The 15,087-nt window shown below is 34.7% G+C and overlaps 1 protein-coding gene across 1 annotated transcript in view; it reads right to left on the reverse strand.

Annotated features, from left to right (window-relative positions):
- Positions 1 to 9,871: 9,871 nt before the first annotated feature.
- Positions 9,872 to 15,087, reverse strand: part of LOC106651977 (trace amine-associated receptor 1) — a 34,098-nt gene continuing 28,882 nt past the window's right edge. The window contains exons 6-7 of the mRNA XM_014370696.2: positions 14,324 to 14,435; positions 9,872 to 12,379 (exon numbers count right to left, since the gene is read on the reverse strand). Coding sequence (XP_014226182.1) covers positions 12,267 to 12,379; positions 14,324 to 14,435 — 225 coding nt within the window. The 3' untranslated portion in view covers positions 9,872 to 12,266. The remainder of the gene's footprint in view (positions 12,380 to 14,323; positions 14,436 to 15,087) is intronic.

The following is a 15,087-nucleotide window of genomic DNA, read 5'->3' on the forward strand; positions in this document are numbered from 1 at the left end:
TTTCTCCATCAAGTTCCGTAAATTTTTGTTCAAAAATCCCTTTTGCGCGTTTTTTCAACTTCATGCAATAATCTTCGAATAGGAGAGGTCGCTTGCGCATTTTGCTTACTTTCAAGTAACCTTGATTAATTGCGAAGAGATTAATTTACGTTATAATTATTTACCTATCGATCGGTTTCAAGCCCAACTTCATACGTAACTATGTTCAGCACTGATCGGTATTAATTGTGCGATATTTTTAGTAGCGTGTAAAATTTGTTCTTTTGCATCGTTAATAATATTTGCCTTAGTTTTTTGGAAGGCTCATAAAACGACGAGCATTGTAGAAGTTAAAAACTTGCATCCAGATGTAGAAGAGGGAAATGTAACTATATTGCTGAATATAAAAATGGAAAAAAATACAAGGTCAAAATCGTCCTGAAAAGTTGCGATTAGAAATCATAAGATATGCAATTATTTATTCATAATTCGTTTTTAAATTCGAATATTAATTTACTTTACTAATTAATTTACTTTTTTTAAAGACGATAAATAATATTTGAGTAAGGTTACGGTTAAATATCACGGCGAAGAAAACGCAAGCTCGTGCTAAAAAAATTCGTTGGAGCTTTTGAAAAAAAATTATAATGAAAAAAAGAAAGAGGAAGTTGCGAAATCCTTAAACAAAACGGTTGGAAAAATACTGAGCATCTTTGATCAACCTTCAACCAGCAAAAAGACTTTCAACTATTTAGAATTGTCACCTAAAGGAAAATTAACTGCTTGTGAGAGAATCAGGAATGAAAGTGCATCGAATGATAAGGTAAGAGAACACGACGAACGAGAAAATTGTTCAAATTCCTAATTGATTAATTTTTCTATAATTGACAGAGTGATACCGAAAAAGCACGCGATCCTAAATACAAAAACAGTTTGAAAAAAAGCAAAAGAGAGCACCCGGACAGCAGTGACAGTGAAGAAGACAGAAAGGTTACAAAAAAAGCCCTCAAAGTAGACCTTACAAGTAGCGAAAGCGAATTCCAGTGAAGGGCCAGTCGATATAGCAGCTGCATTAAATCCGGTAACACTAAATATTAGTTATAATGGTCGATTGATCTATATGTATTAAGGTAAGCTTGAATTCTAGACAGAAAATGTTAGGATTCATAGATTATTTTAAAAATTACATCGGGAAATAGAAATTTTAGTTTTTTTTCATTTAAATTTGAATAATTGCTTCATTAGCATTTATAAATAAAACTAGCCCGACTTTCAGCGCGCTTCGCGCGCTCTCTTCTTTCTTATTCCGTTTTGCCATTTTTCAATATTTAAAATAGAAAAATTAAATAAAGGTTATGTTATAAACTGTAAAAATACGCAATAGGTCGGCTTTTCACCTCAGCGTCTCCTCGAGAAAACTAATCAAAATAAGTCTTCAGCCGTCCAATAGGTTAATATTCCACTTTCTTAACTTACTATAATACTCGTATTGGCGCGCTACAAAACAAAAGCAAGCTACTGAACAACCAATCACAGCGCGTATAAAATGCTAACGCCAAAATCCTCACCACTTTTATAGGATAGGATAGGAAAGATGATTTTTCGCGTTTTTTTCATTCGTAGAGTATTGGCTTATTATTTTTGGGGCTGTTTTTAAAATCACTTCTCAAAAAATTAAAAGAATTTCGAAAAACGAAAAAATAACATTTTCATTTTCACGATATGGGGCGAATCACGATAGATGCATCAGTGGAAAATTGGCTTTTTTGAACAAATAAATTAACTTTTTTGATTAACAGTTTCATTATTTTCATTTTATTCGCGAAACGAAGAAATTTTTCCAAAAACTAATTACACCATTGGAAAGATGAGGAAAAAATACACAAAAACCATATATTTGTTTATTTTTATGGCGAAAGCCTAACGCGTGATAAATAAGGAAACGTAAAGCGTAGCGCAAAAACAGGCCGCGGCGCTCGAAAACGGCCGACCGCGCGCTCTTTCCTCCTTCACTGCTCGAGAAAATCGAAAAATTCCCTTTTTTTTACAGTCATCTCTTATGTAAAATCGCGAGATCTTTCGATCTAGACCCTCAAAAAAACTCTAAACCTGGCGGAAAAAGAAGATACAGCGTGTTTTATGTTCAAGTCCATTTTTTGAGGTTATGGAGGCTGATTTTTGCATTTTTGACCTCACCACTGGAAAGCTGAGGAAAAAACACATCGAAATCACTTACTCGAGTTTTTTTCTAGATAGCATATGAAGTCCGTACAGCGAGTCAAAAACTGCGTGATTTGGCTGTTTTGCGCACTCGCACACACCGCTGGTGCATCTATCGTGATTCGCCCCATATACCTATGTATGTAATTAATCGATAAGTCTTAACGTTTTCGGTCTCAAATTTAAGTTCAAATGCTCATCTTTTGAAATCTGGGCTTAAAAACTTCAGTAAATCACTACATCCTTTCAAAAAAATTAAAAAACAATTGTAAATATTTAACAAATAAAATATTACACAAATCGAATTGAAACTTTTTCGGGCTTCGTCCTAAACCCAATTGAAAAAATATGTACTTTATGAACGTATATTCGACTTATATGAGACAAAACATTTGAAAAAAGCCCATTTTAGACCCATTGTAAAGCTTCCTCTATGAGGAAATAAAAAGTTGTGGTAACTAACTTGAAAGAGTTTAATAAACTGATAAAATCTTAAATAATTAGTGAAAATATTCAGTGAGGAGTAATAGATGTATCGAATTATTGACGATTTATTATTTTATAGTAAAATATTGAAATACTACAGCTCAAATATATTATTTTATCGTTCCTGATAAAAAATTAGTTATATTAAAGAACAATTTTACAAAAAAAAAATCAACTAAGTTGATTATAGGGAAAAAGCCTCGTATATAGCATAAAAACATGACCACACATTGAAACACACTTGAATAATGAATCGTTAAATTATTTAATTTTCAATGTTAATTTGTTGAAATTTTAAAAGACAAAGGATAAAATGTTTTAAAAATAGTGAAAAGCAACAAAAGCGATACTTCAAACTTACCGTTGCGTTTCAGAGTTAACGTTGAACTGAGCTTACTTATGTTAAGAGTACTTTATATCATTAACCTTTTGGAAAAACATTTCCTATAGGAAATATTGCTTGTATACGCATGAATGAAGTTTTCATTTGTTAGAAAAATGATCACCAATATCAAAATCATTGTTATTTCAACTTAAAACTACTTCTATTCAGAATATGAGTAATGAACGAAATATTCAAGCCGCCGCGATACACAGTCACGAGCTCCCTGCGTATGGAGGTGGGGCTTATACGTCTTTATCCGAGTTTTAACTTGCGCATAGAAACATGTTTGTTTACTATACTTCAGACCCCCAATAACGAGCAAGCGATTTGCGCGCGCACTATGATTGGTTGGCTCTCGGTCCCTCTCCAACGGGCCGGTATTAAAGCCGACCAGTGCTTGCTGTATATATAGATAGCGCGCAACGTTAATGTAGACGGTACAAAAAAAGTATATGAAAAATAGTAAGAATTAAATTTGTAACTATTTATGAACTGTAATAAAATTTAAAAATATACAAAATTACTAACGTAGCTGTCAATACATAACATATTAACAATTTATCACATTGTTTTTGTGTTGAGACCAATTTTTCCTCAGCGTTCTTCGTTTCGTGCATTTTCATGGCGGAGACGCTACAGTCGATACTCATTCATATAATTTTTTTATAGTTTTGCTTAAAGATCAATAAAGAAATAATGATTTAAGAAAAATTATTTTTTTATTTTAAAAAGTCAAATTTGTAATTACGTTTTCGGATAAGGTATTATTGATTTTCTATTGGTATGAATAAATTAAATTGATAAGAAGTTTGGCCAATGAATTGACAGCGTTTTTTTCTATTAGAATAAAACTAGGATTAATTTGAATTCAGAGATACTTATTTTTCTTGAATATGGCTACTTTGAAAACTATATGTCTAAATTTTTATAAATTTGAGTTAATCTATTTGTATATAGTATTTTAAACATTCTATATAAAAATAAGATTAACCGAAGCTACCTCTCTCTTGTCTGCGGTAATCCAAATTGGCAAGTCGTTTTCATCTTTTTCAATAGTCGTGACAATGGTAGTAATCCTCTCGAAATGTTTAATGGTGCACAAAAAATTCTTTCAATGAAAGAGAGAAACTTTAGTAGGATAAGTGACATTTTTTTCTCGTTATGAAGAATATCATTATGTGCTGCACCAGTGTAGTTTCTGAAAAAAAATTTTTTCTTATGTATACCTTTCTCTGCATAATCGCCCGTAGGTATGTATAAGCCAATTGTGCGTCTGGATGAATGTAGTTTTTGTAATTCTAGTCACATACGAGTGTCATTCGCAGTCTATTAGACTGCTTAGGGCCAGTCAATATTGGAGGGGACAAGTATCCCCAAGAAACTACAATAATAGAAGGGTCTGTTTGCTACATTAGTACCAGTGAAGCGAACGAGTCGCTAGCGAGAAGTCGAGAAATCCTCGGTTGAGAAATAAAGAGTTAAAAAAATCATATATTCATAAAAAAAGTATACGTCTGCAATTAAATTTTCTCAGTGTGTATCGTGAAAATCTATTATGATGGAAAGTAGTGACGACGTAGTCGGGTATATATTTTTTTACCTTTACTATGATAATACACTCGGCAACAAAATTATCGCAACAAAAAATTTCATCGAAATTTTACTTTCAAATGCTTCTATCTTGGGCTATATTTATCGTATCGACACGATTTTTTTTGATTCCTTGGAAATTTTATCCTCTTTAAATCCATATATACTGTGATTAGATTCAAGTCAATATCAATTTACCAGTAGTATTTGAGTGCAACACTAAAAATTACTGAAAAAAATTGATTGAACGTGTACCAGTACCACAGTAATTTTTTAATTGAAATCTAACATACACCACGGCAAAGACCTCTTTTCAACGAGTAATTTTAAAAAAAATAGAGCTCTCTACGATTTTTTTAACGTCCTGTAGATCGTTTTGAAGGTACGATTTGTGTACGCAAAATGCCCAGAAAATCGTGTTAATTTCAGCTGGACGAGGGATTTTACGTACTTTAAATGGTACCTCCAAAACGACCTACAGGGCGTTAAAAAAATCGTAGAGAGCTCTAAAAATTATTTAAATAAAAATTAATAATGTCAATGAAAAAATTATTCTGGTACTAGTACACGTTCAAACAATAAATTTTTTTCAGTAATTTTTAGTGTTGCGCTCAAATACTACTGGTAACTCGATATTGACTCGAATCTAATCACAGTATATATGGATTTAAAAAGGACAAAATTCCCTAGAAATCAAAAAAAAAAATTAGTCCCGATGCGCTGAATATCGACCAAGATAGAAGCATTTGAAAATCGACAAAATTTCGATGAAATTTTTTGTTGCGATAATTTTGTTGCCGAGTGTATTTTTTTGCGATCTTTTCAATAAACTTGATTACACTCTAGGTCGGAAGAAGTGCAGAACTTTTGGTCGGATAATGTGTCAGATGCAGGTGAAATTTATTATGATTTCGCAAGCATTAGTGAAGACAATAACTACTTTGAAACGTTTCGCGAATCATCAGTGAGTTCAATGATTTAAATTATTTCATATTTTTTCAATCATCTAAAATTTTTACGCAATTTTAATTTTAGGATGTTGCCATGAACGTTGCTACTGACGATGAAATTGACGTGTCGGAGGAATTCATTACTCAATTTCATCCCGAAAGGACAACTATCCACGAAATTGAAAATCAGACAAATGACTGGGATGAAAAAATTCCAATAATTTTGATAGAAAAAGATTTCGATCAAGACAAATCTCCATTGAAAATACTTAAAGTAGGAACTCTAGTCCAATCGTTCCATTGCGAATTACCACCCATTTGGCGAGAAAATCCAGATCTATGGTTTTTAAAAATCGAAGCATCGTTTCGTCTCAACGGCATTAGCTCGAACGCGACAAAGTTCGATTTGGTAGTGGCAGCTCTCGATCAGGACACCATTGCCGACGTGGCTGACGTCGTTCGCGCCGATCGAGCTGATAACAGCTACGAAATTTTAAAATCGGCGATCATCAATCGAACGGCGACGTCGCGTGCTCGCTTGCGACGACAAGAGCGACGATCGTCGGCGAGATTTTCTCCTCCGCCAAATTCAAACACTCGAAGCAGCGATTTGTGCTGGTATCATCGGAATTACGCAACGAACGCACACAGATGCAATCCTCCGTGCTCGTTCGTACCTCACGTGTCGATGGTCAAATCGGAAAACTAGATCCGCCGGTAACGAGTTGGGCATCCGATACCGGCGCCTCGCTCGTGGAAAATCGCCTCTACGTTTACGATCGCGACACGCGCATCGTATTTCTAGTCGATTCGGGTTCGGTCGTCTCGCTTCTACCGAGGAAGTTCATCGTGGGTAAACTCGAGCGTCACGAGATCGTTCTCAATGCGGCGAATTTGACTCCGATCGCTACGTACGGTATTACGAGTATTTCTCTGCATCTGGCCATGGGTCAAAGATATTCGGGTCAGTTCGTCATTGCGGATGTCGATGCGGCGATTATGGGTGCTGATTTTCTCGCGAGACACGGACTTCTGGTTGATCTTCGAGGACGTCGCCTGATCGATTCACTGCGCAATATATCTATTGATGAATATATTGGTAATGCTCTGTATTTAATAATTTACTACAATAGCGAGTAATCGATTTATCAGACAGTGATTATCGATATAATAATTTCTATTAATTTTGAGTGAAAAAATATTAAACTTGTATTTAATTCTTCGTCTACGACTATCTGTAAAATTGAGTATCAAAGTTGCTTACCTATTGCGAAAATATAAAACCACATTCTGATAAATTAACTTTATTGAAAAATTGAATAATTTTTTATGAAAAAGGTTTCGATTATGATAATAGCTTTTAATTTCACTAAGTTTTAACTAATAATTAATTTTACTAAAAGTTCCGATTTAAAATAGACAAATCTGAAAAGGTGAAGATATTTTCTGGGCTTTTATTTGAAATTTTACCAGAAATTTTGAAAAATGTATGACTTTTCAAAGAGTATTTCGACAAATTTTATGATAAGAAGTAGGAAAATAAATTGCGATACCTGACTCGTTGGTTATTATATTAAAACGTAGCTATGCGCAAGCATTTTTGAGCATGTCGAATGTGTCAAACTCTTATGTATCTAGCAATTTTTATGCAATATAAATTTGAAATAAGTAATGATTTTACAATAAAAAAAATAATAATAAAACAGAAATTCTCGGAGTCAATTTTATTCTCCCCTTTATATCAAATTATCACGATTTTCATCTTAGATTATAAGGATCAGAGGCTCGGAATTTATCTGGTCTGTTCGTCTGAAAACATGATTATGTGTGGCAAAAAATTTTGAAATTATACTATTGTCATTTGGAGAGTCGAAGAGAATGAATTTCGAGACCCTTTGCACAGTAGGGTGTCCGTTATTTCCCGACTTTTTTGTATTGCTTCTCCCCCCACCTAGATGTCTTCTATTTGATAAGACAATGAGAAAGCCGGGTTATAGAGTTCGAAAAAATGATTTTAAGGTGGCCCCCAAGCGGCTTGAAGCTTACATGTATTTTAAATGGGAAAAACTTAAAAATTTGATTCTCAGCGATAAAAATGATGAAAAAATTTGAAAAAATTCAGCAACCCATGTATTTTATGTATTTTTTGACGAGGAATCGATTGGTGACCTTGAATTTGACCTTGAACATAACCTTAAAGCTACAGCGAACCAAAAATCGTTTTTTTCACGGTGACCCTTATTTTTTATTGCAGATTCGAAAAGAGCGGAAAATTTCAAGTCAACTTATGTCTATTGATTTTTTTTCAAGGGCATTATAAAGATGCTACAGATACAAATAAAACCCTAATTTTAGCGTGAAATTTTCGAATTTTTATTAGATAGGGCTTTATCTATATCTGCAGCGCCTTTTAAATACCCTTGAAAAAAAATCAAAAGACACAATCAGACATGAAATTTTCCGCTCTTTTTGAATCTGCAATAAAAAATAAGGGTCACCGTGAAAAAAATGATTTTTGGTTCGCTGTAGCTTTGAGGTTATGTTCAAGGTCAAATTCAAGGTCACCAATCGATTCCTCGTCAAAAAATACATAAAATACATGGGTTGCTGAATTTTTTCAAATTTTTTCATCATTTTTATCGCTGAGAATCAAATTTTTAAGTTTTTCCCATTTAAAATACATGTAAGCTTCAAGCCGCTTGGGGGCCACCTTAAAATCATTTTTTCGAACTCTATAACCCGGCTTTCTCATTGTCTTATCAAATAGAAGACATCTAGGTGGGGGGAGAAGCAATACAAAAAAGTCGGGAAATAACGGACACTCTATTGCACAGTGATAAAAGAGATAAAAAATGCACTGAATTCTTGCTGCAACTTGATTTCACATGAAAAATTAAAACCCGTTCCCCTTTTTGATCAAACATTTTTTATTCAAATTCTACAAACAAATTGTTGATTGATTTTTCGTTTATACGTGCATAAATAATATTCTTGTTGTTTAATTGTAATAGACTCCTTTTAGCTTAGACAAAAACAAATAGTGAGTAAATTTCATTCGCTTATGCAAAATACCAATTATTTCTGTAATAGTAAGAATAACACTGATAATAAGAGATCCTTTTTTGTTGTTTCATAATTTCAACGATTGAACTTCACAACAAAAGAAATGCTCTATTATTAGTCGAAAAATCAAATCCTAATCTAACAGAATAGTACATTACGGTACGGCACGAGCGCAGCGAGTGTCACTGGTCAGGGGGGCGGGCATCGAAAACCACAAATACATATTATGTATATATATTAACTATTAAATTGATTTTTGAATATTAATTATAATTATGATTCGTTATTAGATTGATTGGAATTAATAAATGTACAATTAACAAACGTAAAATTGACAAAAGTACAATCATTAAAAGTATTAGGAGTATTTGTCGTAGAATTTACTATTGAATTTACTCCCAATGATTGTATTAAATTTGAACTATCATATACCGGCTATAGCCTAATCAAATCAGCTTTTTCTTCGAATTTCCGACAAATTTCATTTTCATCGTCAGAGTCTTCGGTCGCTGAAAATGCATTTTCAATAACATGTTTGCTCATTTTGCTCCTTATTATAAACAAGATTGATTATCCGAACTAAAACCTCTAATAAAAATATACGGTTGCTAGGTGACAAAGCTGCGCACAGTGAAAAAAAAGCGAAATAACAGTGGCTAAAAGTGCAACTTTTGCCATCGAAATCGATGGCGAAACCGCGTACTTTCGACCGGGGGATCAAGAAAAACATATTTATTTTCCTTTTTTTTATAATAATACTTTTAGTTTTTCATATTTTTTTCTCAGTTAATAAAATGTATGTTTTGGAAATATAATGCTGTCTACCTCGGCTCTGCCTCGACAGCTGTTACGTACTCGGAGGCTTTCCAGTTATTCGCCTCCTAAGCACGTAGTCTACTACATCCTAATGCACTTCGTTCGAGAACTCGTTTGCAAAAGCAAAAATAAATATTTATTTTATATTTCAAAAAATTACGCTAAGAGGATTAGACACACCGACGGCACGAGTAGCAGCACGCACAGAAAGTCTCTCAGTGTAGAGGTAGGTCCAGCTCTCAAGTGTTTTGATTAGAATGTTATTTTTACTTATTATGACACCTATGCGCTGATCCGCCCTTTGGTAAAAGTGTCATTAAAGGCACACCCGTGTCAGGGTCATAGTAAAGACTTTCAAAGAGTCTATTTGAACTTCATTCTTAATAAATATATTTTAAAGCCAAGTGGATGTAGGGATATCTTGAATCAATCATAGTCAAATCGGATTTTTGTAATGTACTTATATATATTTGTCATACATTCAACATATCCGTTAGTTTATAAATGAACATATTTTTTGTGACTCTCGTATTGTAGATTTTAACGCAATGCTTGTATTCATCGTCAACATCATTCATAGATAACTTACACGATAATTATAGTTCGATATATTATGAGCTCGATCCTTTATTTACAATAAAAATGTCGCTATAATAATTACACGTTCAATACACAATTCGGCGATCGACACTTTTCCATCGTATCGTGACCCTCTACTACAAATAGACTTGAAAAAACAGAGTATGACGCGATATTTCTCGTGAGTAGCCCTGAAGTAAGACTAATCCTCGTGCGAAGTACTAAAAATTTACATACTCATATTTTAATACGTTACGAAGTGTTGTTCTTCTTTTTTTATAATTGTCTACTGTTTTCTCTATTTGTGGTGCACCTTCGTTACAAATTGCTTCGCATATACTCATATTATTACCAACAAGATTATTGAAAAAATTTATGCAACTAGCAACACAAATTTTTTGCTTCTTTTTTTCGGCAGTGGCTACTAAAATTATTTTCGACTCTCTTTATAGTGCAACAATATAAAGAAATATTTATGCAATAGTCTAACGTTAAATAGTCATTTATTTCGTTCTGTATGTTAGTTTCGAAATTCGTATCAATTGTATTGCAGCTGTATTTGTAAGTAAATCATAAATCGTAGCTATTACTTTTAAAATTTAATTGAAAAATGATCAAAATTCATGGATATAGATTTTTATTTTATATCATTCAAAACTTTCAGTTTTATCTCGCTTTTCATTACAGTACATACTTAACGAGATGTTAAAGGTAATCATACAAAACTAGCAAAATTCATTTCTCAAACAACTATGTAAAAGAAAAACATCGTTCAAAATCTATGCTAAATTTACCGGATGGTATATATTTAATAATAATTAACGCTAGCTATCGTAAGTATATAATACGAAAAACAGAAGAAAAAGATTCAATGATACACCCATTGCATGGGAAATTGCATCATCTTCGTTAAGCTTGGAGTGAACACCCTCGTTTGTGCGCTTATATACCCAATTATTCCAGCCGCACATTCGTATAGTACTTATACAATACGATACAATGTAATATTTACCCCGCTACACAATGTGATATATAAAATCTCGAACGATTTATCACGAATTGATTATTATCCTATTACCATCTAAAATATGTTTCTCATCCGTTGCGATAACGCAATTGTATTTATTTTTATTCTATATATATAATAATATTATTTAATGGAAATACGAAAAAGACGCACGGCTTATACATCATACAACGTGAAAAATAACGCAGCTGCTGCCTATCTATATGTATATTGATTCAACAATCGTTACAAATAGCCTGCCGAAGATTCGTTTTACAATAATTATTACTATTATTTTATTTATGTTATTTTAATATAATATGCGTGCCGTTGTGTGCGTTAACAATAATAATATTTATAATAATCGAAGATCTGAGTCGCGCGGGGGTGTATTATAGCTACGCCGTTATATTCAATTATACAAAATATACAAATGGGGGGCGGGCAACGATGGGGTAAATTTTTAAAATATATTATAATTATACAATTGGACTCGCTCCGCGTGTACACAATTATCATTATTTGAAATATAATAACCGCTGGTCGGTAAAGGAGAGATCTTCGATCTCATCCCTCAACTACTGCGCCAGAGGCACCCATTATCATGTGCGTAATTTTGTATTTTATCCTATTACGAGAGTCGCTCGACCGTGGCCAAGGAAGAGGCGCCGCCGCCAGCGCGATTACCGCCGCGCGACAAGACGCAGGCGTAGCAGGCGCCGTTCCTCATGAGCAAAAAGGCCAGCGAGTCGGCGTAGCCCCAGGCCAGTACGCGAACCCTGCGGTCGCGCGACTGCCAGTCGGCCTCGAAGAAGGTGGCTCTGCCAGCGCCAAGCCTTCTCCTCGATTCTCCAGTCGTCGTCGCTTCTTCTTGTCCTTCTCCTCCTCTTCGTCTGTCTCGTCGACGGCCGATAATGGCCGACATTATCGGATCCTCGTGGACGATCGGAGGTGGTGGTGCCGCTGGCACTTCCGTTTCTACGATCGGTTCTACTTCCGGCTCGGGCGATACCTGAGCAGTAGTTTCGCTGCTACCGCCGTTGCTACTGCTACTGATGGATGATGCCGATGATGACGATGATGATGTTGATGATGATGATGATGTCGCCACCGCCGCCACGCTGTAATACTAACTGATCTCGTCCTCGGGTAGATCAGGTAGATCGTCGGTCTGCGTGGCGGCGTCCCTTCCTCACGTGATCAGCACGCCGCCCGGGGTCATCTCCCAGGGCGGCGGGGTCGTGGCCAGCGACAGGGTGGAGCAGCGCGCCAGCGAGCATTGGTCCACCGAGTAGCGCTCGAGACCTGCATAAAAAACGATATAATGTCAGAGTCGAATTGTGGGAGTTTTATGCTCTATACATGCAGAAATATTACTAAAATTTTAAGTTATTTTTGTAACTTCGTATTTCAAAAATCTTTATGAGATATTCTAAAAATTTCCACGTCGCGTGGTAAATGTTGATATATCGTGAGAAAACGTAAGGATTGATATTTCAAAAATTATTTAGTATTGTAACAAGTTTTATCATAATCAAAGCTTTTCGATTTCATCAACAGATGGAGTATGGTCAATTCCCGCAAGTGTCAGAAAGAATATCTGATTGGTATAAATATATGAAAAAGTTGCTAACACATAATATCAACGTATTCTTTTTGGAATGGAGTTGATATTTAATAAAGTATTTCTCTCCATGCATACATCGGGTAAATCTATACCAATGCCCGACCACCGTGAGATATTATTTGAGTGAATAGTAATCAAGATAAAATGACGCAATGAACAGTTTTTCACTACTATGAATATGATATGTTCAGAAAAAATTCATAGCGGCACTTATAAATCGTCAAATCTTTCTTTTATGTGAACTATAACTCTACCCTGAACGATCCTGGTCGAATACTTGACTATTCAACAAAAAGTCTATATTGTATTCGACAGCTATTAAATAAATTTTAATAATTTCCAGGTAAATGTATCTATTCAAATGTTAAGAACTAAAAAGGGATCCTTTATTTAAAATGATTTCGGTCTTCGAAAATAAAAATGTTATCAAGTTTTAAGTTTGTGTCATTGGTGGTTCAGTAGACGATTCGCAACTTTAAGCTTTAAAATTATTTTTTCAAATATCAAAAGCTTTTTTCAATCCAATGTAAGTACTTATTCAAAAGGTTACCTTTTTTCTATCAGAAGGTATTTTTAGAAAATTATTTTAACTTTGTGCATTTTTATTTGCGAACAAAGTAAGAATTTTTCTCAAATGTTTGAGTACTGGTAGATTTACCCTATACCTCATGTGAAAATATTATTAGATCTGAACTACAGATCTGACGCACAACAATCTTACGTGTACAATAATCGACATCAGAAATCACATCAGATCTTACGTGAAATTTAATGTCAGATCTGAAGTAGAAACTGATGTAAATCTCACCCCTTAATTTATCAATAAATTTATTATCAACCCATCAAGTCCAAAGAAGACTTTTTTTCGACACTTTCTTCGGTCGCAGTATTTTTGGTGAAAATGCGGTCAAAAAATATGCAAGTAACCAGTTTTAATGCGATATATAAATTTTTTTAATAAATTTAGTTATATTTAAAATCCTTTCTCCAATATTTAGATTTTTAAATTTAATTTCAATTGACTCAATAAGTTTTATAATTTAGATTTATTATATTATTTATAAATCTAGTTTTTATTAAACGTATTATTAAATTAAGAGATGATATTTACATCAGTACCTATACCTCAGATCTGACATGATATCTGATGTCGATTATTGTATGTAAGTTCTGTTATCAAATGTCAAGCCAGCTGATATACTATTTTCACCTGGGACGTACGTATAATTTCTCAACCTGTATGTGAGTAAGAGAGAGAAAGAAAGAAAAATTGCCGGGCAAGTCCTTAATGAATACTACCGATAATTACTCACATCATCATCGTCGTCGCGGGAATTATAACGATCACTCGATCTGCGAACCCGAAAACTGGGTTATACAGGGCGAGTTCGGATCGTCATTAATTAAGGCACACGTGTTTACCTCTCTCTTACTCTCGTGCTACTAATTCAATTTTTCTCTCTCTCACTCGGCCAGCTTCCGCCCAAAATCAGCGTCAAATACACGAACACGTGTGTTCATAAGTAAATTTACTCACTGACGCGCGTATACACGTACGTAGGTATGTAGTATATATAATATTACATTACACACACGCGCGCGCGCGCAGGGACGGAAATTACCTGCCAAATCTAATCCGCCGAGGCTGCAGACATCCAGCGCTCCGGTGCTCGTGCTGCAGCAGTGCTGCTTCGTATGGTGGCTCATCATCGGCTTGACTGGTCTGCACAATAACTGCGAAAAATATACAACAAATTATTAAAACACACAATTCTCTTTATTGCGATAAAATATGTTCTTTCGATCGCGAGCTACCCCATATATATATACAATGTATATAATGTATGTGTGACGTTCTCCTCGTAAACTCGTGTCTCATTATAATCGTTCTTATTATACACCGCGTCGTGTTACGCGACTCTTTATATTTGACAATCGCCGTGCAGTATGTAAGCATTGAACACACACATACACACACAACGGTATAATAGAGAGAGAGAGAGTGAAAAGTATAAGCCCTTCGTTAAAAATAATTATCGACTTCATTACTCGCAGCAGCTTCAGACTGTGCCCCGGTGCACCACATACACAGTAGACACACGGACAGCACAAATGTACGTATATTGACAAATTGGCCGTGTCGGAATTAATTAAAAGCCTTGGCGCGCTCTTTGCTTTGCCCCGCAAACACTGCGTCGCGCGATCTGTCCCCGTGTATTATCGTGCCATTGAGTGTCAGTGCGCTGGCATCGCGCACCGTGTAAATACACCCTTACGTGCATACATATATTTATATATGGTATAGAGAAAATCGAACTTGATTCGTTTTTCAATTTAATTGTCTCGCTCTGTGATATTTGTTCGTCGCAGGGGGGGGGGGGGGGGG

Source organism: Trichogramma pretiosum, unplaced genomic scaffold, assembly GCF_000599845.2.
Source record: "Trichogramma pretiosum strain Unisexual culture from Peru unplaced genomic scaffold, Tpre_2.0 scaffold167, whole genome shotgun sequence".
Classification (NCBI taxonomy): Eukaryota; Metazoa; Arthropoda; class Insecta; order Hymenoptera; family Trichogrammatidae; genus Trichogramma; species Trichogramma pretiosum.